At 41.4% G+C, this 26,568-nt stretch overlaps 1 protein-coding gene and 1 long non-coding RNA gene across 5 annotated transcripts in view; one reads left to right on the top strand and one right to left on the bottom strand.

Moving 5' to 3' along the window:
- Window positions 1-3,237, bottom strand: LOC122874796. Its single transcript, XR_006377682.1, has 2 exons — window positions 3,096-3,237; window positions 1-2,289 (listed from the first exon to the last, which is right to left on the bottom strand). It is a non-coding gene; the product is annotated as an uncharacterized LOC122874796 (long non-coding RNA).
- Window positions 2,288-26,568, top strand: part of znf423 (zinc finger protein 423) — a 157,045-nt gene continuing 132,764 nt past the window's right edge. For all 4 annotated transcript variants that reach the window (XM_044193153.1, XM_044193152.1, XM_044193151.1 and 1 more), the window contains exons 1-2: window positions 2,288-3,072; window positions 25,974-26,036. In XM_044193153.1, coding sequence (XP_044049088.1) covers window positions 3,033-3,072; window positions 25,974-26,036 — 103 coding nt within the window. In that variant the 5' untranslated portion in view covers window positions 2,288-3,032. The remainder of the gene's footprint in view (window positions 3,073-25,973; window positions 26,037-26,568) is intronic.

Below are 26,568 nucleotides of genomic sequence, written 5' to 3'. Positions count from 1 at the left end.
GTAAGTGAAATGGTTTATTTTCACTGTGATATAAAGTGCCCTCCAATGTGAAAAATAATAAAAGGACTCCTCTTGGAGGGGCATATCCAAAGCACCATAGAAAAGGGCAATGGAGGACAGTATTTTCTTTTAAGGAAATGGCTCAGATTTTAAACATTTGATAGTACATCACTACAACACAAAGGTCTATGTTCTTGTATGCCCATGACTGGATAGAAACAGACATTTCATGTGGTCTCGATCTAAAGTGCGGAAAATGTTCATTTCACACGGATAGGTTCTGCTCAGCCTAAATGAATAGGCTTAAACTAATCCTGTCAGACACTGTCCTAAAGAAACGAGTCCACCACCAATGAATTAAATGACAGAAGCTGAAAAAGCGGGGAGCATTTCAAGATGAAAAACATTTCGACATTCCAAAACTGTGCACAAATCCTGTGAAGAAATGTTATGGAGGGAATGGCCCATTACCGGTTGAATCCATGCCTTTGTTTCCTGCAATCTTTTCCTGAATTCCTGGACTAAAATACTAGCTATAAAAATGTGTTAGTCTGCAAAACAATCAATTCATGTCTGCACTGGGATTGCTGTGGAACTTTGGAAGCCCAGCAAAAAGAAGAACTAGCCTATATGCTTCCACACAGTGCCATTCAGTCTGTCTAACATTATGTTACCAAAAACTTTGAAAAAGGAAAGGATGTGCATATCCAACATTCTGTTTAGGTGCTGTACAGAGGATAGCTACCAGCAATCAAAAAAAAAAAAAAAGATTATCTGTAACATTGAGGGGCTTACTATACTGAATTATAGGACACACATTAAACTACCTGTTTTTTTGACAGAAACATTGAAATTCACTTTGCTACATTTGTGTCGTCAAGAAGATTAATGCCTGCTTACGGATGAAACATTACTTTGTTAACGATAAATCACTAGTGACCACCAAATACATTTTGGTTGAAGCTTTCATGGTGATTCAAGCTGAACACAGCTGCTGTCTACACTGTCAAATTTGGACTCATTTAGGTGAAGGTGTGTGTCACAACTTGCTCAACCCAACAAACCCCCCCATGCATTAGAGGGCAATTTAGTAACTTTTATTGACCTCAATTTGTCACCGAGGGATTACAAAGACTCGGTCATGACTCCGCTGTAGGTATGTTTCCATCCAAAAGATGCACACATTTTTGGTGTGAAAATATTGTGAAGAGCAAGCAAAAAGACGAGCAACTCTACTGTAACTGTTCACTGTGGAAATTCCTTACTGCTTACAAACAAACATGAGGAATTCTGGTTGTCTTATGCATAAATTTAAATTTGGTACAAAAAGTCACAGTCACAGCTTGCAGTGGCCTATTATTGGCCTAACTAGTAAAGCCAGACAACAGAGGAGCATGCTATTAAATGCAACAGAAATGTTGCAGAGATACAAAACATTGCTACTGGGGCTTGAGAGTGACATGTTGTGACACTGGTTGCTGGCTGGTAGCACCTTCCTCTACAGCTGAGCAGTGTTTGTGTTTAAAACCAGATACCTCAGCACCAGGTGACATAATCATTCGATACTTGTGCTGTTTAACAACCCTCATTTTGTTTGTCAAACTTAGACTACTTATTGCACCTTTTAACTTCAGAGCCTCTTCCACATCTCACTTCAGTCCAAGTCCATGTTTTCCCTCTTTCTCCTCCGTCTGTATTCTCAGAGTCCCGGTTGTAGTTGTGCCGGTCGGCCACAGCTAGGCGCTGTTGCCTAACTCTCCCCTCTGCCTCCTCTCTCTCTCCATCAGCCCAGCCCGCCTCTCTCCTGCCTCTCTGCCTCAGCCAACCCGGGCTGTGCCGAGCTGCTCCCTGCGGGATCAGAGCGCTCCCCCGCCGGGACCCTTCTCTCACATCCCCCTGCTGGGACGCGGCTACATTTCCAGCCAAGCACTGCCTGCCTTGGCTTTATTATGTGTGTCTGCGCCGCAGCCCCGCCAGCAGAGGCAGGCAGAGGAGGAGGAGGAGGAGGGAGACTGGTAGCCAGAGTCAGGACAAAGAAAAAGCAGGGAGACAGAGGCTAGCAAAGGGTTAGACTGGTAGAAATATTAGGCTGCTAATAATACCGCCGGTAGGGCATTGAGAAATATTAACAAAAAGAAAGCGTGGGTAGTATAAGCAGTATTCCCCTCGGGGTGGAGATGCAGGGGAAGAGCGCAATGTCCATGCCACCAGACCACCACCACCACTGCCTAGTGTAGAATAGCGGGACGGAACACAGGAGGCTGGTCGGTTCGGGTCGGTGCCGCTTTCCTGGAGGGAAAGGAAAAACAAAACAGACTGAAATAGTTTCGATAAACTAAATAAGCCCCGGCGAAGACGCGAGGAGTGCGGGGGAAGAAGCCACGTTTAATTTTGAAAGCAATTTCCCAGAACATTCTCCGTCGCTTCTCATCACCTGGACCGTCACGTACCGCTGTGGCACCGCCACCTCGCACTCGGACGGTGCCGCTGTCACTTTTCTTCAATTCCGCGCGGGACCTGCTCAGGTGTTTGCCGCGCGCGTGGCTGGCAGCTCGCGCCCTGGTCCACTAGTGCTGGAACAAGTCGGAGCGGCACGAGCGCCCCGGCTGCACCGGAGAAAGCAAAACGCTTGCGGGGGAAAAGAGAAGAAACAAAAAGCAAGGCTGTTGGCGTCGCGGCATATTGTAACGACGAAGAAGAGAATAAGCTACCAACGGGAAGTTGTTCCCGTTTATTCTACAGGTTGCGCGAGCCCTACCGACCATTGAGGAAGAAAACGCATGAGAGGAGCCGAGTGTCGCCTCCAAGCCGCTTCACTCCCGGTGTGTTTGGTTTGTTGTCGTTGGACTAACGGCCGTTCCCCACTCAGAGACTGAAGCTGCCGCATTGCAACAGGCGAAGAAGCAGCAGCGAAGTGGAGGAGGAGGAGGAAAGACAACCCGACTGTGTCTGCCTGTATGGTTAGCTGAAAACACGAAACGGAACAAAAACAATTCGAGAACAAAAATTTAAAAAGCAGTTCGGGACCAGAGATGTCTAGACGAAAACAGGCCAAACCGCGCTCCGTTAAAGGTAAGAAACAGTTTATTTTGTACCTCATGTGAATGGAGACTTCACGCATTTAAGAAGCTAACGCGACCAAAACCATGACGAAGATTTTATGCCCTACTCTGGTGCCTGTTGGCTAATTTAAGTTAATTCCCCCCCCAAGGGTTGCAAGCACTCTGTAGTTTAACAACAGAGGTAAGTCAGTGTCTCTTAACTTAACAATTAGTGTGATAGCTTACTTTTACTGTTGGTTCACTAATTGTTTGTAATTGGGCACGACACTGTTAAAAATGATTAAAATGTGTAAAAAAAGGGTAGGCCTATGGCTTATAGTAGTTAGTGTCCACTAATTGTTTCAAATGGTCACATCATTGCCAGAAGTAAGCTTTCAAAGAGCTACAGTTTAATTTGTCTGTCCGCAGGTCCACTAGGCTAATTGTTTTCAATTAGCTGCCACACTGTCAGAACGTGAAAGATGATACACTAGTGTGTCGTTTTTCTGACAGCGTGGGTAGAGTTTTTGGATCAACTTGTTGTAATTCACTTGGTTTATGTGCCCATGTAATCTGGATTATTCCCTTGTTGTGATGTACTGCATCCCACTGCTGCTTTGCTGTAGTAAATTTCACTGTTTGACCCCCTCACATATATGTCCTTATAGTCACTCGTTTCTTTTCACACCAAAATAATGATCAAAATTGGATTTGAAATCCTAATTTTCTCTCCCAATGTTGAAATTCCCCACACTTTAAGGGAGGAGGCACAGTGCACTGCTGGATGTGAATGTATTTAATCTGAGAATATTTCTGTGAATATTTGCCCCCTTCTCGGGTTTTCAGGCGTCCCTTCCTACTTTTAAAAGATGCCATGCAAGGTTGGGCACACATGAAGACCAACTATGGAATTTGCAGATGGATATCAAGTTCAAGAAAAGTCCAAATTTATAAGATTAAAATCCTTATGTTACAAAGCAGTATTATTTTTTTTTTCTAGTTTCCCCCATTACCATAAAATAGTGTTCACTGCAGTGCATGGGTGAGTGGGCATCATGCATGCGGGCATGTGGTGGCCTTGGCCTCCATGTTTCCTTTATGGGACCCAGATGGGCAATGGGATGGGCTGACCATGTGGTTGCCACCCCCTCCCCCATTCCCTCCACCATATAGGCTTTCCCTTTCTGTGACTATCTGGGAAGCAAGCAGATTTCTGACAGTGGTTTTAACTGGTTGTTTAGTTTGATTAGCAGCGTGATTTTCACTGGAGGAGTTCGGCCTCACCTACAGGTTCTGAATTTAAGCTGTTTCATCTGAGGTCGGGTGGGATTAATTTTGTCAGTAGTAGGAGAGGCTATGCCACACACAAAGTACTGGAAGTGTTTGATATTGTGTTTATTATGTGCAGGAAAACTGCCAAGTTTAAGAAAAACAGTTGTTTTTCAGTTCAGTCCACAGTACAGGCTAACAGGGATGTTGTAGGGAAGAGGATGTGATTGTGAGGGATGCGGGAGCCTACAGATTCCACAGCCTTCTCAGGAATCTGCTGTAAAGCTGGTTTCAGTTTTAAGTTGATACATACTGTTTTTATATCTATAGTAAAGATTGACTCAGCGTGAAAAGAATAAATGCTGTTTATTGTCAATAACAATACTTGCTTTAAATGGATTTGTATCTTATAAAATGGAAGTTTGAAGGGCACTTAAAGAGTCTCTCAAATTGTTTCGGCATTCATCTTACTTATTTTTTAATTTCTGAAGTATTTTGGAGAAAGGACTAGGATGTATACATCTTATTTGTGGTCTTGGGTTAGAATCTGACTCATGATCATTGCAACACAATCTGTTAGCACTGTTTCCCATCTTTCTCTACTTAAGACATTGTAAAGAACTGGCAAATAAAATAGCCATGAAAAACAACTGTAAATATGTTGATGGTTGCGCACATTTACAAATGATAACATATCTGTTTTGTAGATATAGTAGATTAACTGGTGCTGGCAATATTTGTCGATCTTTTGCTAATAGGACCATAAAGTGACCTATAAACTGTGAAGATTTTTTTCCTTTTTTTGGGTGCATTGGTACTTTTTCCAGGCTGTATTTCTCAATTCTGTTTGTGTCTGTGTGAAAGAAGAAAATAAGTAATTAAATAAATAATAATAATAATTAAATAAAGAAATACATTATGCAGTGATTGGAGGCCAGGGCTCTTGACACTAAATGAGAGTACATAATTGATTAATCTTTTACCCTTATAAATGTCAAATGAGAAATGGGTATCAGAGATGACAAGAGCCTAACTTAAGTAGCCTACAAATTATTTGACCAACAATATAGAATAAACATAAAATGGATGAAAATCTATTTATAATTATATGAAATGGAGAAAAGCAAGCAAATCCTCATATTATTAAAGCTGTAACCAACGAATGTTTGATAAATTGCTAAAAATGCCCTGATTATTTTTCTATAAATCGTCTAATCAACTAGCAATCAATTATTGTTTGAGCATTTGTTTAGAGTGGTATTGTATGAATACCTAGTTGATTTCCACTTAATCAGTATGTGTAAGATGTGGTTGTTATTGCCCCCTGCTGTAGTGTTCTTGATGCTCGGTGCAGTTTGTCAGTGAACAAATCAGCTGCTGTGGACCAGTGACTCTGTCCACTGCTGCTCTGTCAGTGTGTGTGTGTGTGTGTGTGTGTATGTATGTGCGTGCTTATGCTTGCAAGATCTACGTTCTTGTATTTGTGTTTGCATGCATCATGGACATACACACTTTGTGTGTCCATCTGTGTGTGTCAGTAAGACAGCCTGGTCTCAACAGCCTGGATAACCAGAGCTTAGCTTTAGTCAGGCAGCCAAGCGAAGCAGAGCGAAGCAAAGCTGAGGCGGACGACCACCACTCTGTGTGTGTGTGTGTGTGTGTGTGCGCGCGCAGCAAAGGTAACACAGCCCTTGTAGCCTAGCTTGCATAAGCACCATGTGTTTTTGTGTATGTGTACTCATGCATCTGTGTGTGTACATGCGTGTTGCTATCTTCCCTCCACACCTTGCCCCACTGACAGCTTGGCAAGACCTGGCATTGGGGGAAGATGGAGAGAGGGATGGAGGAAAGAGAGATAGAGATGGAGCAGAAAGAGGAGTTGAAGGGTAAAGGGGAGAGAGGAGAGGTGTTTGGGGGCAGCGCACTGGCACACAGCAGGTGAGTGGGCAGAGGGGAGGGAGCGATGGAGGCCAGGACGAGGTGAGCATCGCCAGGGGATTATATGTGTTTTCATGTTCTTCTGTCTTTCACCTGCTCACCCAACTCTGACTGGCTGGCTGGGTTACGGACTGACCTGCCAGCCAGGCATGCCAAAACAATAACAAAAAGCACAAAGTCCCACCTCATCAATCTCCTACTTTAGATTTACACTGACTCAGAGTGACCCTGGTCTGGAAAGGATTGTTTTTTTTTGGGAAATGAAATCGTAGCTGATGGGTGATATGGCGATCTTTTACTGTCACTTTACTTAGTCACAGTTTTCCTGAATAGGGAGATCATGGACAGGGAGATACACTTGCCTATGACCCACATATTCATCATTTTGGTTGTTTCAGAGGACATTTACTGCTTTCACCTGACTTTAAACCCAAATCACTTCAAATGTATTTCTGCCAATAACAACCAAGTGTTATATTGCTGGGAAAGTTGTGTTTTTTCACTTTTGCTATTTGCGGAGTGTGACATTTAGGGCATGGACAGTACTAAAGCAATGTGAACAACTGATGGGTGAAAATTATATTAATACATGTTTTCTCATTTTTCTGTAAAGCTTGTCATTCTTTTCACTTTTTGTCTTATTTCTCATTGTTATGCAGCATGAACCAAAAATATATTTTTTCCAAGGTCTGTTATTGTATTTAATTGACTCAAATTGTGGTATTTTCTTTTCCTGTTTGTGTACACTCTGTAAAGGCTGCATATGCAATATTGTACAGCTGCCATTTGGATTGTAGTTTTCATTAACATGCAATCTAATTTAAGAAAATAAAAATATACTTCAATGCATTGTAGTATTGTGACAATATCAATGTATTTAAATATTATACAATTTACATTATTATTATTATTATTATTATTATTATTAAGTTTTGTTCTTTTGATATACCAATATAATCAAACAGCAAGGCCATAGAAAAGTCTGATCAAAGCAGCCATAACAAACAGCAGTATTAGTCTTTATATTCCTCCTTCTTCGTTTCACCACTGCGACTAAGTTCCTCTGATGGATTTACTTGACCAGTCTAGCCTTTACAGTGATAAAGCCTTGTTAACAGTGGGGGTACTTGACTAATTGCAGTCTGTTAATTGAACACGGACTAATGGAGCGATGATGGGCCATGAAACTAGCTGATGGGGTGAGAGAAAAGGAGGGGTGAGTGGGAGGAAGAAATGAGAAAGCGCGGCTTCTCTCTTATCAAAATATTATTTCAATGGATTAATCCGTTTTTAATGTGTGTCTTTAGCGAGGCGAGGCAGCAAAAATCTCCTTCTCTGTCTGCTCCGGCAACCTCACTATCCTATCTCTCTCTCTCTCTCTCTCTCTCTCTCTCTCTCAGCTTTTAGCCCCTTGAGTCTCTCATGTATTATGTAGTGATGATTATTACTTAATTACACATTAATAAATCCGCTTCATTTGCAGGACATTAAATGGGAGTTGAGCGCGTATGACAGGGAGATGGAGGAGAGCAGGGAAGATTGGAGGGGTGGGGCAAAGAGGGAGCACTTACTTTTTACCATTTATTTGGTTTGTTTATAGTGTTGTGTATAGTCAGTGGAGCCAAATGAGCCCTTTGACCGGGGGGGGGGGGGGGGGTTGGTTTGGTTTGCTCTTCTGGGCTAATGGCATAATTTCCACTCAATCTCCTCCTTTCTCTATCTCTTGCCCTCTCTGTCTGAATCTCTCTCTTTCCCTCTCGCACCTCTTTACATTCCTTCACAATCTCTGTAAACAGATTTTCAGTTGAATTATTAAGAAGTTTTTGCCTGTATTCAGCTGACTGACGTGATATCAATACTGTAGCTGCACTGATCTTTGCAGTCATACAGTCACCTCTGGCCAACCAGTCACAGGTACAGTGATGTGTTCGTGTGTAGGGCTCCGGGTTCACCCTTGATACTGCTTGACTCTTAACCAAATTGTGCCCATGACACTGATCATCAACATCTGTCATTGTCAAGTACCAAAAGTTGGCACCACATACTTGATCAGATCATTATTTAGGTAATATTATGAGATATTTCCTCATTCAAATAATTATTTAGTTAATATTACACTGTATTTTATTTGTTATGAAATGCATTTTATTTATTATTCGTGTACAATGTTTACAAGTTTAACCACTGATGAATGTGGTAAACTTGGCTTATGTTTTCAATGAACAAGGTTGTGAACGATGAAGAACAAGGTTTTTGAGGAAAATTGTGTTTATACTAACTTAGCAACATACGGCATGTCGTTTTGGTCATTGTTTCATAGATATCATATTGGAAATTGAACTTTCAAACGATACCCTGTCCCACTTGTTTGCGTGCAGTTTGTTGTTGTGGCCAAGCTGTTGGTACTGTTGCTGGGAAATTAAGTTACTCTACATTAGGGCTGCAACTAAAATTATTTTCATTATCGGTCAATCTTCAGATTATTTTCTTTTGTAATCGATTCATTGTTTGGTCTATAAAATTTAAATGAAATGAAATTGTCCATCACAGTTTTCCAGAGCCCAAGGTAACAACGTCTTTTTCTCTTTTTTTCTCTGACCAGCAGTCTCATACCCAAAGATATTCAATTTACTATAATGTAAGACAAGGAAAAGCAGCAAATCCTCATGTTGGAGAATCTGGAACAAGCAAATATTTTTGTTCAAAAATAGTTGCAGTTTCTGTTGATCGACTAATCAAATAATTAATCATTTCAGCTTCACCACTACCATCTTACTTTTTTAACACGGGTTAGGGCTGCATGATAATTCATGTAAGTATGTGATTTAAATGTAATAAGAAACTCTGGGATAGTAATTATTCATTGCCTGGAGTTAAAGTTATTGTCAATTAACTGCTCAAGACTTGAAATTAACAACCGCCAACCTGCCAAATGTGGGTAAAAATTAATTGTGGTGGGGAATGTCATCAAGTTACAAGCCAATTTGGTAGTTGCTGAATCTAATTATGATACACCTACAAAGGAAAAATCATTTTAAAAAATGAACCAGTTCAAACAGACGGTCATGTGTGCAAGGACAATGACAGTTTGTCCATGCGCACTTGTTATTTTTGTTCATATATGCGCTGTGGAACCTTGTATCATCCCAATATCTGACAGCATCAATGAGAGACTGTGTGGTATGTTTAGTACAGTACAGTTAATCTCTCATTTCTCTTCCCCTTTCTCACTCTCCTGTCTATTTTTCTTTCTCTCTCTGCCTCTCTCTCCCCATCTGGATTTACCATTAGAGTAGTTTAATGTCACCCTTTGGCAGAGCACAGAGACTTTCACAGGGCGACTGGCTCTTATAAAACTCAGAGACCCTACACATGTGGCTTGGATTACTTGAAGACAACAGTATGTTTGCAGGTACATTTGAGTGTTAAAGTGTTGGAAGGCACCATAAATGCCTTTTTTGGTTTTATTGATTCTACAAATATGACCGCTTGTTCTTGTCATCTCGTTCTTGTTTGTACAGCTACAAATAGTGTTAGCAATCATTGTGCCTACAGCCACTCTGAATAACTCCTGTATAAAAACTTGTATTGGCTTTGCATTAAAGGTTGCTGAACCATTAAATGGCTTTCTGAGAGCTTTGTTAGAAATTCCATTGACTCCTCAGCAGGGGGTGGATTTGAGTTTTTGGTAGTTGGCTAATGTAATTGGTGATTGGTGGAGCCCAGCATTGAATGTGATTGAACTCAAATTGATCTGCACTCAATTAGAACCAAATTACTACACAATTGAAGGCTCAGAGTAGAACAAAACTCAGCAGTATAGGTCATTGTCATGCTAGACATTTGACATGTTACAGTAGGACACGCACAGGTGTAAATAAGATTAATGATGGCTGAATTCCATTTAGCTGCTTTGGTTTCAGGGCACATTTGCTCACTATCACACTGTCATGGGACACGTGAATAGAATGGAGCCATCGTTAATGTTTTTAGTTAAACCTGTACTTTTCTTACTGTAAGTAAGTACTGTAAGCCAATATGTCTGCTGTGAAAAAGGCCTTTGAAAAGGTGCAGTCAAACTTTTCTTTGTCTTTGGCTGGGAGTTTCAGACAAGAACCTCAGTATTTTACCACAGCATATATTTTTTTCTGACCAGCTAAAGGAAAGTTTCTGATGTTCACGAAGTGACCAGAAAAGTAGGAACATTGAAATACATTTCTATTTTCCTGGTTACTCAGTGTACTGTATGTTTGTGTTCTTTCTCATGTTGGACATCTGACTGCAAATCACCAATGTGTCTGTATATCTTCTTTTTGATCCTTGGAAATCAGCTAAAGTACTCTAATGGTTAATGGTTTTCACTTGATAAATATCAGTCCTTCATCAGGTTGAGCAGTGGAAATTTGGTTTTGTCTGAAATAATGGATGGGAGAAGGTCATATCATCTGGTAGGCTTGGTTAGGTTTTTATTGTATGGAGTGTGTGTGTGTGTGTGTGAACCCATCTGTGTGTCCAGAAAGGTTTAAGTCCCACAGTGAGGTGTGTGTATGCCAGTGACAACTCCTTATCAGCGGCCGGCCTGGTGTGGTTGTGCATGTACGTGAGCGTGTGAGAACAAGGCGTCATGGGCCAGGACTGTGCCATTGTAGCGGCTTAGCTAGCCTCGTTTATCAGCTGCAAACTCACTGGACCTTAACACACACCCTCCCCTCTTGAGACACACGCACACACACAAACACACACGCACAGTGTAGCTGAGCTCTGTGAATGCCCATGCCCTCAGCTTTTAAGAAGAGAGACGATGCTGGTGTGACTATACACATGCACACACATGCACACACACTTAGTCAATCTAGACCTAGGCTGCCAAACCCGTATCCCCCCACCACGAGATAGTCTCAGAGGACACGGGCCCTTCTAAGTTTCCTACTAGGCTGCATGTGTATGTGTGTGTAAGCATCTCTTACGGTCTCTTACTAAGAGATTATGCTTGTTTCTTTGTTCTACTGACTATTTGCCTGCAGTTTATTTGTCTGTATAGTTTTGGTATGTTTGGTTAGGTCTTAGTTGAGGCTTATTGGATACCTAGTAGCAGTAGTAGTTCCTACTAGTGTAGCAACTAATAAATAATTTTGTTATTAATATTTTTTCATCATTCATTTAGTCTTTCATGTAAAATATAATAATATATGCTCATCACATGTTACCATAGCACACAGTGATGTCACCCCAAAAGGATTTAATGTACAGTGATATGCAGCAATGGAAAGTCTTTGCTTTTGAAAGCAGCAATTGATGGGATTTTTACATAATGAAGGAGTTACATAATAAATCAGTATTATGGAGTAATTGGTCTAGGCTAATCAGAACTGTTTTCCTCATTTATTATTATTTTTTTTATATTTATACATTAAAAATGCATTGTTGCTTTAAAAATACACTGGGTGTTACTTTTGGGGAAAAAGGTTGTTGTTAACTCTTTGGAGATACAAGGATTAGGGACAAGATTATGATGTGGACATGGCCAGTAGGGATCCATATTTATGATAAATTGTGTGGAACTGGTATGGGAACAGGATAGTAGCTTATTATTTTGGACATAATTACAGGCGTTCCTTGCCTCCTTCATTCCCCCTCATTCAGCCCCTTCTCCCCTTCTTCACTCCTTCCTTCTCCTGCAGCTTAATGCATTTCGTCCCTTCACTCCTTCCTCCCCTCTTCTTTGCCTTCTACCCCCCGCCCTCCCTCTAATAATCCCTCCCCCCTTGCTTCTCCTTCCTATTCTGTACATTAAACATTAGTGGTGGGGGCAATTAGCAGTGCCCCTCTGCACACCTGGCTGATGCATAATATATTTATTGGGCTACATTCCCTCCCTCTCTCTGACTGACACACACACACACACACACACACACACACACACACACACACACACACACACACACACACACTGCTGTTGATGAAAGGATGACTTTTGGGAAATGAGAAATGAGAAATCTGTGTGTGTGTGTATGAGGACTCATAGAACTTCATGCCCCCTGTTCTGACCCAGCATAACCTCTTGAGTTTGAGCTTTAGGCCAGGTCAAAAGTCACTGGTCTAGTCAGTCTTAGGAAGACTTTTTTCTGTCTGTCCCATGTTGATTGCACTGTGGTTGCACGTCTACCAATTTTAATATGTACAGCTTTTTAGCACACGCTGCTGTCATCCAGTCAATCATTTTATGTCTGCTTGCCTTTTGCTCCCTATGCTTGCATGCGCACACACTCACACACTATGAACCCAGACTAATGTGTATTGTCCTCAGAGCGTGGAGTCTTCAACAGAACAAGCTGCTTGCGTTGTGTTCCTTTTTCATTGGACACTCTGCTGGGTCTTTGTAGTGTGCCCCACTATAGACATACCAATGCTTCTTTTTAGTGCTTGAGTCTTCAGTTGGTTTTTCTAACTCCTTTCCATTCACCTCCTAGTCAAAAGGCAAGGGCGCCCTGCTGTGAGACATACAATGGAGCGAGAGAGAGCAGGAGAAAGTGAGCAAGAGCAAGAGAGCGACAGTGAGAGAGAGAGACTCCATACTGAATAAGAAAGAATAGAAATCGTGTGAAAGAAAATAAGAAATTGTTTATCATTTATCATCCCTCCATATAATCTTCATCATTCATTCCTTTCAAATGATCAATTTGACCTGTTTTGTAACTTAAAATTATATTCTCTTGTCAAGTCTCATTGTTCAGCAGATTCAGTCTTTTTATTTCTTCCCTGAACTATTCTTATAAGTCTCTCTCTGATGACACTTGGTAATTATTTAAATATATTATGTAAATTGGGACAAATTTTCCTGGCAGTGGATAGTAAGTACAAGCCACAATGACCCCCAGGTAATTATAAAGTAATGTTTATAGGTATTTATAACACTTGAAAGAGCAAAAATGTATTAAAGGTCCAGTGTGTAAAATTTAGGAGGAGCTATTGGCAGAAATGGAATATAATATTTACAAGTATGTTTTCATTAGTGTATAATCACCTGAAAATAAGAATCGTTGTGTTTTACCTTAGAATAAGCCATTTTTATCTACATAGGGAGTGGGTCCCCTTCCACGGAGGTCACCATGTTGCACTGCCATGTTTCTACAGTAGCCCAGAACGGACAAACCAAACACTGGCTAGGGCCTTTTGCGAGTTTTGCGTCCACCGTAGTTTCTCCTACATGCTTGGAAGAGAAGGGTGAGGCGAGCGGTATTCAAATGGTTGCAAACTGTAATTTCACTGCTAGATGCCACTAAATCCTACACACTGGACCTTTTTAAATGTCAATATTCACAGTGTTCCTTGGATGAAATGTATGCCGTATACATTGAACTAATGAGTAACGTACAGCAGTACAATAAGCATCAGGCAGCAAGCTAATATTAGTACTCTAGTCAGCATAGTAGAATGCTCGAAATCAGATGGACATATGACAACTGTATTCCAACATTCATAGAAGTTCTGCTTATTTTTATTTTGTTTACATCAAGTTCTCTTTCCTCTTTTCTCAAGATAAATTAATTTTTTGGATAGACTTGCTCAAGTTAGGAGAGCAAATGTGCTCTTCTATGTCTGCACAAGCAGGTTCAGAAATGCCAGAGTGACTTGTACTGCGCTGAAACAACAACAGCAGAGGAGGGTGAGGTGGTCTTGTGCGTCTGGTCCCCAATAAAAGCTTTATGCTCGTATCAAGACAGAATGAAATAGAGAGACAGTTTTGGAGGAAAAGTGGTAGAGCAGAAAGAGAATAAGAGATTGCATGGTGAGATTGTGTGTGTGTGTGTGTGTGTGTGTGTGTGTGTTGGTCAGTGCAGGTCAATTTAAAAATGCATTAGTACTGTCTGCCTTAGACTCAGACTTGATTAGCAGTCAGGGGACTAGCACACCCAGCCTCCTCTCCTCTCCTCCTCTCCTAGTAATTGGACTTTTGCTTACCCTAAAAAAGCTAATTACTACTATTTGTAAAAGTAGTTAAATAACTAACTAGCTGAGATAATAGCTGTAAATACATTTCTTGTTTATTGACATTGGCATGCTGAGCCAATGGGTTTTCTCTACCAAAGCGCATCAGTGGCATTTGTTTGTTTTTGGTACGTGTATGTGGCACTTTAGCTTAGCCTTATCTTATAAAGAACTTTGGTATCTCTGGACTTCCCTGTTGTCGGTAGAGGTTAGATATTAATAATTTTGAGCTTGGCTACCACCTTGTCTATGACTGAGTACCTTCTATGTCTCAAGCCTTAGTTGACTGATTTTTTTAAAATCTTGGGACTAAAATGTGTTGCTAAGCAATATTAGCAAAAGAGGGGAACTATTAAGATGGTTAGTTCATTTCTGAATTGTAAAGCTGGAACCTTCAATTTGAACCGTAATAAGATGTACAGTTGACCCAAAGCCTACTTTAATATACATTGCAACAGACATTAAACAAAAAAAGAAGTTATTTTGAACAATGAACAACATTTTGTGTTTAGGATAAGATGCTTGATTATACATCTACTCAAACAAACAACCAGCCACGCTTCAAGCACACACGCGCTGTCTGTATATTTTTCTTGTTACTCCCAGAAGGAGCGTGACGAGCAAGTTAATCTATCCGCCAGCGATGCGGCATGACACAAAGCTGTTTATTTCCCTTTTCCTCTCTGTCTCACTATCTCTCTCTGTTTCTTTCTCCCTCTCTCCTCCTGTAAAGCCTAATCAAGTTTGTATCAAGCTAAATAATGCCTTAGCGTGAAATTGGTGTCTTCAGTCAAAAAGCACTCCCCAGCCTGTACTACAAGAGAAGGCAATTATGTAGCCCTCCCTACCCCTCCACCCTCCAGCCCTCACCGCTCTTGTTGTTTATGTACTCTCTGTGTGTGTGTGTGTGTGTGTGTGTGTGTGTGTGAATTAGCATGCACTATAACTGCTATACCTCATAATTTGTCTCAGCTGTTCTTGACAACATTTGAGTCTGTGTTCATATTGGAGCTCACTCTTCTAATGGTGAACTTGGTGCCTTTATCTGACTTGTGTGTGTCCCAGTCTGTAATGGTGAGTGGAGGCTGCTGGGGATCTTCTAGTTCAGTTATTTCTGGAGCCTTCCCCAGAGTTGAGATACTCCAGAGGAATGCTTTCCCTCTCCTCCTCCTGCCCTCTCTTTCTCTCTTTGTCCTACTCCTTATCTCTCTCTTCGCTGCCCTCCTTAACCTCTCATCTTTCTCCTCACTGGTGCTTTCATCCTCATCTCTCTCTCACCTTTCCTCTCCTCCGACTTCCCTTTCCGTCCTGCTTCTTACTCCACTGTCTTTATATCTTTCCATTTGTTCCCCTCTCCTCACTGTCCTTCCTTTCGTCTTCTCTCCTCTCCACGTCTCTTCTGCTATCGATTCCTCTTCCCGCCACACTCTCTCTGACAGACAGAAAAACAAATGTCAGATCAGAGAGGCTCTTTAATCTCAAGCTGTGTTGTTTGGCCCTGAACATCAACTCGGCACTTGTTCGAGTGTGTGTGGGTGTGTGTGTAAAAATGAGTGTTCTGCTCTCTGTATGTTGAGAGAGGTGGATTTGTTGTGTGTTAATAAGCAGCTCTCTTAGTTTTAAATGTGTGTATGTGTGTTTCCTTTTGTATACAGATTATTTCATACACATTGCATGCGTGTGAAAAAGATAAAACAAGAAAGCCTTTCATTTTTACACCTGTTTAAGTGATTTCATTCACTTTGTTTAAGGCCTTCATGTATTTCAGTTTTACATACATCGAAAAAGCCCACAAGCCTTTGGGATATTGAGTTGCTGATGCACAGTGTAGGAGAAGGCGAGGGGGCATGTGTGTTTATGTTGTCATATGTTGTTGGGGGTAAGTTGGGGAATGTCAGGGAGGTTGCATAGCAACTCAGTTGGACAGCACAGCATGGTTTAAAACCACAATGACCTCATATACAGCAAGAAACAAAGAGAAGGCGTGAGGAAAGAATGGCAGGAAGAAAAAGTAATGATGGCTGAAGGTAATAATAAAAACTGATGAGCGAGGAAGAGAGGGGAAGAGTAGAAAAGAGAGACAGCGTTAAGAGAAATATAGAGAGCGATGAAGCTTGTCCGCCAGGCTTTGTGTGGTTGTTGTTCTTTCTCTCTGCCATCCATCTAAGCCCTCTGCTACCTCTGTCCCTTTATACACACTCTCACAAACAAAAGCATGCATGCATGCACGAACACACACACACACACACACACACACACACACACGCACTGTCCCAAACCCCAGACTAGCCTGGTGTTTCTGGCCAGTGGCTCAGTGCTTGGGATGTGTGTCTGCGTGTGTGTTTATGTATTTTAAGGCTGTTTTGTTCAGAATGCAGGCAGGCAGAGAGAGCAGTTTTACTGCTGATAAAAGTATTTGGTTAATCAGCTTCCGTCCCCGTCCCCTGACTAGAAGTACTTGCTTATGTGTGTGTGCTTGACACAGGCCATTGAAGTTAGGAGGGCTCCCAGGGGCCGGGCTGGGGATAGAGATTGGCATCAGCCTTCGGCCAGTAGCGTCACAAAGTCGTTCCTGAGGGACAGGAAGGGCAGCCAATGAGAAAGTCCCTTTGGAGCTATAGGGAGAAAGGGGGAGGTGGGGGCTAGGAAGTGGGTTAGAGAGGGGAAGTAAGAGGGGGAGAGGGAGGGACAGAAAGGGAGGAGGGAGAAAGAAAAAAGGAGTGTCTAGGATAAGGAGAGAGAGAGAGAGAGAGAGTCGGATGACAATTACCCTCTTGACTTCTGTCCAGCACCAGTTGTCAATCAGCCTGCACCTCTGGGAAAAGAACCAGCGTATCATTGGCTACATTGACCCACATCCCGCCTCTCTGGGCCGCCTGGCCAATGCATGATTGGTCACAGTGACCCGTTCGTCAAAGAGATCTGGGAACACCAGAGCCTTGGGCTGCCTTGGGAATAAATGGCCCTGATACTGTGTGTGCATGCATGTGTTGTTTAGGAGGAACAAAGACAAAGGTTTTTCTTATTGAGGCTATAAGTGCTTTCATGGGACAGAAGAGAATGAGAGACAAAGATAGAAGGGGCGCAAGTGGGAATGTGGTAGAGGATGGGAAATGCAGAGGGAGGTGTGGAAAAGAGATAGAGAAAAGGAGAGACAAAAAAGAAATTGAAAATGGGTGATGAAGAAAGATGGATGTCAGAACAAAGGATCGAGAGTGAGCTGTGGTCAGGGGAGAAACACTTAAGAGATGGAGAGAGAGAGAAAATAGTGAAGAAAGATGGCAGGATGTGGCTAATGAACAAGGGAAGACAGAATAGAAAAGTAAGTGAGGGAGGGAGAGAAAATAGATGAGGTTCTAAATACAGGAGGGAAGGGAAAGGAGGTAGAGACATTTGTGTGAGTGTGTGTGCATTTGTATAATGAATGACAACAACCACTGTGTAAATATTTGTTTATGATAACAACATCATGATGCAGAGGCATAACTTAATTTTGCTTTTTCTGTTCCACTTAGCAGCTCTCCTCTCCTCTCCTCTGATGTACTCTGAAACTTAAATTGGAGCATGGCAAAACAGACCGTAGCTGTTGTGCGTGAGGCATTATCTGCCAACTTTAGTATAGTTAACCTGCATTTCCATTATGACTGTTTTATTTTGGCACAACAAACTTCTTCAGGGGTTTATATCTTTCATTGTCAAGAAGGCGTAATAGAAGCAGGTCACACCCTCCATTCCACCCAGAATTAACATGTTGTAGGGAATTGGATTGGGTGTGGATAGATCAAAATGTGTGTAAATATATCACCCATCAAAAATGCTTCACATTTCTGCTATTTTCCAAGACGCTCTGCAGTCGTTTTTTGTTGTCAGATTTTTGAAAGTTTTTTTCCTGAGGATGCCACTTACACTTCAAATGAGTACATTGTATGAATGTAGAATAGCTTACCAGTTAGTTGAACAGTAGGTCTGTTTTTCTAGATTCAGGTACTGTGTCGGAAAATGTAATTAATTGCCCTCACTCTTAAACCCATGTGTAAATATTTGCAGTGCATTGCTAAAATTAGAGACTACAGATGGAACTCGCATATCATTCCTGGGCTGTATGATGGCTACAGGTGTTCAATCATCTGAATGAGAAGGACCTCATACATTCTACAAGCAGTTGTGGGTGACTCCACCATTAATCTAAGCCAGTACAGACTCTGCCTTAATCACAAAATGTTGTCCCATAAGATGCAGTTTTGTGTACTGATCTCTGCCTGGTCTTATCATCTACAGGTTTTTACTAATGACATGTCTTCTCATGACACTGCTCATTCAACTTTAGATTAGAAATATATATATATATATTCCAGGCCTTCTCCAGCTCTTCTCTGAGCCCTTGGTACTTCTGTAGTTTCTCATGTTCCTTTTTCCTGATGTTGCCATCGCTTGGTATCGCCACGTCAACCACAACGGCTTTCCTCTGTTGTTTGTCAACCACCACAATGTCAGGCTGGTTCGCCATTACCATTCTGTCAGTCTGGATCTGGAAGTCCCACAGGATCTTGGCTCGGTCATTCTGTACCACCTTTGGAGGTGTTTCCCACTTTGACCTCGGGGTTTCCAGTCCATACTCAGTGCAGATGTTCCTGTACACTATGCCAGCTACTTGGTTATGGCGCTCCATGTATGCTTTTCCTGCCAGCATCTTACACCCTGCAGTTATGTGCTGGATTGTCTCAGGGGCCTCTTTGCACAGCCTACACCTTGGGTCTTGTCTGGTGTGGTAGATCTGGGCCTCTATTGCTCTGGTGCTCAGGGCCTGCTCCTGTGCAGCCATGATGAGTGCCTCTGTGCTGTCCTTCAATCCAGCCCGCTCTAGCCATTGGTAGGACTTCTTGATATCAGCCACTTCAGTTATGTTCCGGTGGTACATCCCATGTAGGGGTTTGTCCTCCCATGATGGTCCTTCCTCCAGCGCGTCTTCCTCTGTCCTCTTTTTCCTGGAGACTCTGATATTGGGAAATTCTGCATTGCAGATTCTCATATTGGGACCTATTTTGCATATGCATGCAAATGTGTGTGTGTGTGTTTTGTCACTGTGGAAACCTTGGTATAATTATGTGCCATGCCCATCACAATGCAGACAAGAGTGATGTGTTGTTTTGTGTTGGAATTTGGTATAACGGTTACTGTTTGGGTGTGTGTGCTTGTATATGTGTTGTGTGTGTGTGTGTGTGTGTGTGTGTTTGCATCTGATTGTTTGTTGGTGTTTGCACAGAATGGATAAAGTGGTGCTCTTGTATGCTGCTGTTTTTATGCTCCCAGCTTCAGTAGCTCGCCCCTTGGTGCTAAGGAGGATTTCTTAAAACACACACGCACACATGCACACACATGCACAAATAAAATTATTTAAGCCAATGACCAATGTTTAAAACTCTGTCCCTAAAATGTAGTAACATGTCTATAGCATGGTTCCATCTTAAAATAATGTGACAACGAAACTGCACCTTAGCCTTTGTCTTTGACAATCTGCCATCTGCAGACCTTGTACACCAATCTGTGGAAATTACCCAGGCTGCCAAATGAACACAAATAGTCCATGTTTATAGTCATGCTGTGAGACTGCGTTTATGAGAGGTACTTCAAAACGTTAGTAAGGAACGCAGACTCAAAGTACATTCCACTTCAAAGTATACCCCACTTCCAGGGAAATCACTTCTCTACTCTTCTCATCAAGTGTAACTGCGTTTGGTGCATTTGCTGAAACACATGTAAAACACACATTTGATAGACTAAGGTGTGTCAGGGTTTAAGAAAAGCAACAGCAATAGCAAGGCTTAATTGTTGTGTGTGTGTGTGTGTGTGTGCAAATGTGTATAGATGCTCCAAGGATTCCCAATAGCATCTTGTGTCACACACACTCACACATATATCATGCTCTGGGTTTTTTTTGTTTGTGCTGAATTTGTGCAGTGTGTATGTGATGTTGTTGAGGCAGATTGTTTGATCTCTAGGCCTCTGCTGTCTCACGCTACTTCCGCATGTGTGTGTGTTTGTGTATATATTTTTGTGTGTATGTGGCCATGTTACATAGACCTGTAGACCATATCACCTGAAATCAAGATCACAATTATTTGCCACATATAGACAAGTGAACCTGTGCAAGATTCTCCTCTAATTAATTCAATTCTTTGTACTTTTGGGTGTATAAAAGGGGTGTTAATTTACTGAACATACCAACATCACTAAAATTAGGTCGGTTAAAGATTAATAATGTTGGTTTTGGTAACATTTTTGGTTAATTGCCAGACTCCACGTACTAAAAAGAATGATAATGTAATTTGTTTTGCCCAACATTTGAAGCTAAAATGATAGAGATATAAATGTAGCGCAGTCTGTACATGTCCACACAGTCCAGAGATAGAGGTCTAATCAGGCAAAATAAGTGAAAACACCTGTGTTTGACACACCAAAGGACCAAGTACAGGTGGGGCTAATTAATTGTCCATGCACCAACCACAGACTACTGATATCTTGAACTTTTGCCATAGCTAAACAAAACACTGTTTAAGTGTTGTGTTTAGCTAACAAGTTTTCAGTTCACTATAGCCCTCCTGAGTAGCCTTGTGATAGATTAGATCAGATACAGTGCATCCGGAAAGTATTCACAGTGCTTCACTTTTTCCACATTTTGTTATGTTACAGCCTTATTCCAAAATGGAATAAATTCATTATTTTCCTCAAAATTCTACAAACAATACCTCATAAAAGACAACGTGAAAGAAGTTTTTTTGAAATCAAAGTATTCACAGCCTTTGCTCAATACTTTGTTGAAGCACCTTTGGCATTTGAGTATGATGCTACAAGCTTGGCACACCTATTTTTGGGCAGTTTCTCCCATTCTTCTTTGCAGGACCTCTCAAGCTCCATCAAGTTGGATGGGGAGCGTCGATGCACAGCCATTTTCAGATCTCTCCAGAGATGTTCAATCGGGTTCAAGTCTGGGCTCTGGCTGGGCCACTCAAGGACAATCACAGATTTGTCCCATAGCCACTCTTTTGTTATCTTGGCTGTGTGCTTAGCGTCATTGTCTTGTTGGAAGAGAAACCTTCACCCCAATCTGAGGTCTAGAGCGCTCTAGAGCAGGTTTTCATCAAGGATGTCTCTGTACATTGCTGCATTCAACTTTCCCTCGAAAGGCCACTCCACCATACAGGCCTGATTGGTGGAGTGCTGTAGAGATGGTTGTTCTTCTGGAAGGTTTTCCTCTCTCCAGAGAAACGCAGGAGCTCTGTCAGAGTGACCGTCGGTTTCTTGGTCACCTCCCTGACTTAAGGCCCTTCTCCCCTGATTGCTCGGTTTGGCCGGGCAGCCAGCTCTAGGAAGTGTCCTGGTGGTTCCAACCTTCTTCCATTTACGGATGATGGAGGCCACTGTGCTCATTGGGACCTTCAATGCTGCAGACGTTTTCTGTACCCTTCCCCCGGTGTGTGTCTCAATACAATCCTGTCTCGGAGGTCTACAGACAATTCCTTGGACTTGATGGCTTGGTTTGTGCTCTGACATGCACTGTTAACTGTGGGACCTTTTATATAGACAGGTGTGTGCCTTTCCAAATCATGTCCAATCAACTGAATTTACCACAGGCTGACTCCAGTCAAGTTGTAGAAACATCTCAAGGATGATCAGTGGAAACAGGATGCAACTGAACTCAATTTTGAGTGTCATGGCAAAGGCTGTGAATACTTACGTACATGTGATTTTTTTATTTATTTATTTTTTAATAAATTTGCAGATTCAAAAATTTCAAACAAACTTCTTTAACATTGTCATTATGGGGTATTGTTTGTAGAATTTTGAGGAAAATAATGAATTTATTCCATTTTGGAATATGGCTGTAACATAACAAAATGTGGAAAAAGTGAAGCGCTGTGAATACTTTCCAGTTGCACTGTATATGGTAAGGGGATATTTCGTTAGCGCCTGTAAGAAACTCTAGTAGTGCTGGGTAGTTAATCAGCTTATGGTGCCAATTTACATTTTTCAAACTGAAGGCCTTAGTGTGAAGGGAAGTGAGATGTACTGAAGGCAGAAAAGAGATGGAGCAACACACACTAATGGAAAGACATAAACATTGAATACCTTGAATGCTGTATTTTTCCTAACAGACACACATACTTCAGGTCTCTCTCTAAGTGCATATTTTTCTTAATGGTGTACACTACCTACAGGTATACACACACACATATATGCAGACACACTCTCTCTTGCGCGCGCACACACACACACACACACACACACACACACACACACACACACACACACACACACAATTGAACTCTCCCTCCATTTACTCATAGTATGTGTAAGCATGCTCAACACTTCCCACACAACCACACACACCGACCCCCTGGTATGTGCAGGGTTCACAGTAATGGTGTGCGTGTCTCTGAGGGGGGACAGAGTGAGGATAGGGGAATCTAAATAAAGCTGTGTGTGCTTGGCTAATGAAACACACTGTATTCCCCACAGTCTTCAGGAAAAATTGGCTTTTATCAGAGGCAGAGTTACCAGTACATCTAGGTCTTTCTATAACATCCAAAACTCTTCAGAACTACCAGAACAACATGGTTTTATCATAATTTGACCTTTCTTATGTCAGGGAAAAAATACAGAGAATCCCTGTCATAAAAAGACCAGGGAACCCTGGTTCAAGTAGGGAGTGGTCACAGCAGGGAACCCTGCTGTCAGAAAGTGAAACCTTTGATTCAGGTCTCTGTCCAGAAGTGATACAGGTCCCTCTTTTCATGTAGGTTCCAGAAAATTCTTCCTCCCTTCTTAAAGTGAGACAGCATAATATTGTCAGGGTGCTGAGATGTGTCTTGTGCTCTGATGTTGCTTAAAAGATAGCTTGGAATTAGGATTGCACACATTCGAGAACGTGTGTCATATGACTGCATTTTTCTTCTTCAAATTACCTGTAAACAAATGCATCAGTATCACATATATGCCTTTGCATTGCATGCTGCTAAAAATACTAAAGGTATCACTCATATAGTATTGTATAAATTATGCTATAGGTGTTTTGGAGAAAAGCCCCTTCTTTTTATTAGATTAGAGGAAGTACTTTGTTTTTCTTCTGGTTTTCTCTTCCCATACCTTCTCTCATCTGTTTCTGTCTGCTGTGTTTGGCACACATGTTAGTCATGGTGGGAGGTCTCTATCCACGCTGCGTTCTGTTCAGGCAGATACACAGCCTTCAAGTCAAAATCCTGTGTGGGTCTGTCTCGAGTGCATATGCCTGTGTGTGCATATGTGTTTGTCCAGGGATCCATTAGTCCGATATTAGCACACTGCGGTCCACATCTGGCCCTCAGAACCAGCTCCAGCCCCAGATACTCAAAGGGAGATTCCAGACTTGATCCAAATGCTTGAGTCCTGACCCAGGTTTGTTTCTTTATTTTTTGAGGAGGGGGACTCAGTCCTTCTGAATCGTGGGTCAATGCAACATGCATCTATTGCAACACTGCATGCCATCAAACGTGCTTTTTAAAAAAAAAAAAAAAAAAAAAAAAAAAATCAAGCAAGATGAGCGTCCAGAGCTCGCTGAAAGTAAACCTCAGGACCACTGTTTTGAGATAGACCCGAGGCTGCATTTCTAGAAACAAATTTGTTCAACAGCAGCTTTCTTACTTGACCAAATGTACCAGACTGTAAGGAAAAACGATCTTAGGTCTGAAAAAAACTCAATTTGTTTCTAGATGTGTATTTGAAGACATTGCATGAGCACATAAAGATTAAAGATGAACTATGTTTTTGCTTGTTGTTAGACAGCATCTCATTTCTGGCTGTTAGTGTTGTATGACTATGATCAGCCATGTGTGTGTTTGTGTGTACTGGTCCACTGTATAGCTGTGTTGGATGGAAAACCCAGCCTGGTGTTAACTTTGGCCAGTAAAAGATTAAGTCAAAGTTTCAAGGCTGCGTAGCTTACTTTCACAATATAGCCTGCTATGGATCACTCAGATGGAAGAATTCAATTGTAGTTGTATTTATTGCAGTTCAATAAGTAAGTTATGAAAATGTAGGGATTACGTCAATTAATTCAGGAGACCTGAACAGTGATGATTAGATTGGCAGGAAGTTTCAATATATTTTTATTATTCCAAGTAAAGGCTTAAAACCTTAAAACCATTCATGGACTATTGGTTAATAAATTCTTACACTAATAAATCATGTTGACTGCAAATGGGCTGGTCTTGTGGGTTTGCCATGTAGAGCTTTACACACAACACCAATTTCTAGTTGTTGTAATTTAATGGTCTACATCACTCCCAGGGAAAACTGAACACCCACATATTTAGCAAACAGAAATTGTTCCTTATATTTGATCTGCACATACAGTATATTTGACTGTGTGTACAAGTTACCACAAAAATGGGGTTTAACTGAAACAGGAACAGCTCAACAGTTTATTTTTTCTTTTTAAAAGGAACACTTCACTGATTTATAACTTATTGTTTTCATTTGAGCTTAAATGTGAGGATGGAGTAGGTCAAGAGGGAGCTGATGAGGATGTGGACTGAGGAATATGAGGAGAGGTATAAGGAGTTGGAGGGGTGGAGGTCACTGGAAAAAGCAGGATGAGAACTAGAATTTTGAGAGATCAGAGAGAGAGGTGAGTGAGTGAGAAGTGAGGAATCGTGTGGTGGGGAGGGGATATACAGGAAACCCCATTGTGTGGTGGCTCCAGCCATTTCCTGTTTGTGTGCCAGCTGTACTTCCTTCCTTCCTGTTGTACCAGGGAAGTCATTGTCACATTCCAGCTCTGATCAGCTGTGTGTGTGTGTGTCAGAGGCATCTCAGGGCATTGTCTTTCTCAATACCTGCATGTTTGTTGCTTCCCTGGTCTATTTTTAGGGGTGTTAAATAACACACATTTACAGAGGATAAACATTTGCAGAGGTAGATACATGCAGACTCCATAATCCTCCAATAAAACCACTAATGTAGTAGTCATGGTTTATAGAGACTGCTTGAACTTTTAATCTAAAGTTGGGGCGACAAAGGGGAACACAAAATTAATTTAGAGAACCAACTAAAACTTGTATTACTGGAAAAGTCTAGTGGAAACTACTAGATTTATTCTAAAAAGACCGGTAGTCCAGTTTAAACACTTTAGACTCCTCAAGTCTGTTAGTACTGTCATTTCTATCTGAAATATTGTTGTGTTGGGTCACACAATGTCATGAACAGTATTTGGGCTGATAATTTTAATGCTGTCCAGGAAGAACTGTGGTGTCAGATGTATAGTATATACCAATCCGTCTCTGTAGTTGTTTTAAAATGAGATCGGCTCTAATGATTATTTTCATTAACGATTAATCTGGTGATTATTTTCTCGATAAATCAAGTAATTGTCTAGTCTACAAACTATCACATAAGAAAAGAAAATCAGAAGTTCCTCACAATTGAGAAGCTAGAGCCAGTTTGTTTTTGCATTTTTACTAGAAGAAATTACTTCAATGATTAATAGATTATAAAAATATTTTAATAGTTTCAGCTGTAAATGAGATCAAGCCCATTTTTACTCGTCATCTTGGGCTTTTGGTCATGGCTGTGACCCTACTCAGTACAGTCTTTGTCTGTTATATCTGTCTCTCTCCATCTAGAACATTTTGCACTTTTTGTTTGCTGACAATAAATACTAAACTTCCATTTTAATTTCTCTTCCTCTTCCTTTCTCCCCAGCGGTAGAAGAAGGGGAGTCTTCAGAGTGTGGAGGGGCCTGGGATGAATCAACTGTCCAGACAGGTTAGTGTACACACACACACACACACACACACACACACACACAGATAATTTAATAGAGTTCCAGCAAGCTGTCAGATCCACACGAGAGGCTTAAGTCTATACGTCTCTCACACAATTTGTAATATCAATTCCACATGGTTTATAATGGCCTGCTCAGAGGGATATCAAGGAGAAAAAGGAGGAAAAGATGGAGAGATGAAGTGAACATACAAGGAATTAGGATGGAGGGATTGGTGGAATTATTAAGAGAAAGGAAAACATGAGAGAAAAGAGGAGATTTGAAGAGAGAAAGAAGGAATAGAGGGAGATGTGGAAAGAGACAGAGCACTCGCTGGTCTCAGGAGTCAAACTGAATGGAAAGAGAGATGACAAAGGGGATATGGAGAGAAAGAGATGGGTGGAGGGGGGACTAGAGAGAGATTTGTATGCTTTTTCACTAGTCTCTGTGGTCTGGTGATATCCTGGGAGGAAGTGAGAGAGATGATCTGGCTTTTCTTTTCTTTTTGTTCTTTTCTTGGATTTTGCTTTTCCT

Source organism: Siniperca chuatsi, linkage group LG4 (genome assembly GCF_020085105.1).
Source record: "Siniperca chuatsi isolate FFG_IHB_CAS linkage group LG4, ASM2008510v1, whole genome shotgun sequence".
In the NCBI taxonomy this organism is placed as follows: Eukaryota; Metazoa; Chordata; class Actinopteri; order Centrarchiformes; family Sinipercidae; genus Siniperca; species Siniperca chuatsi.
This window is presented reverse-complemented; position numbering and strand designations above follow the sequence as displayed.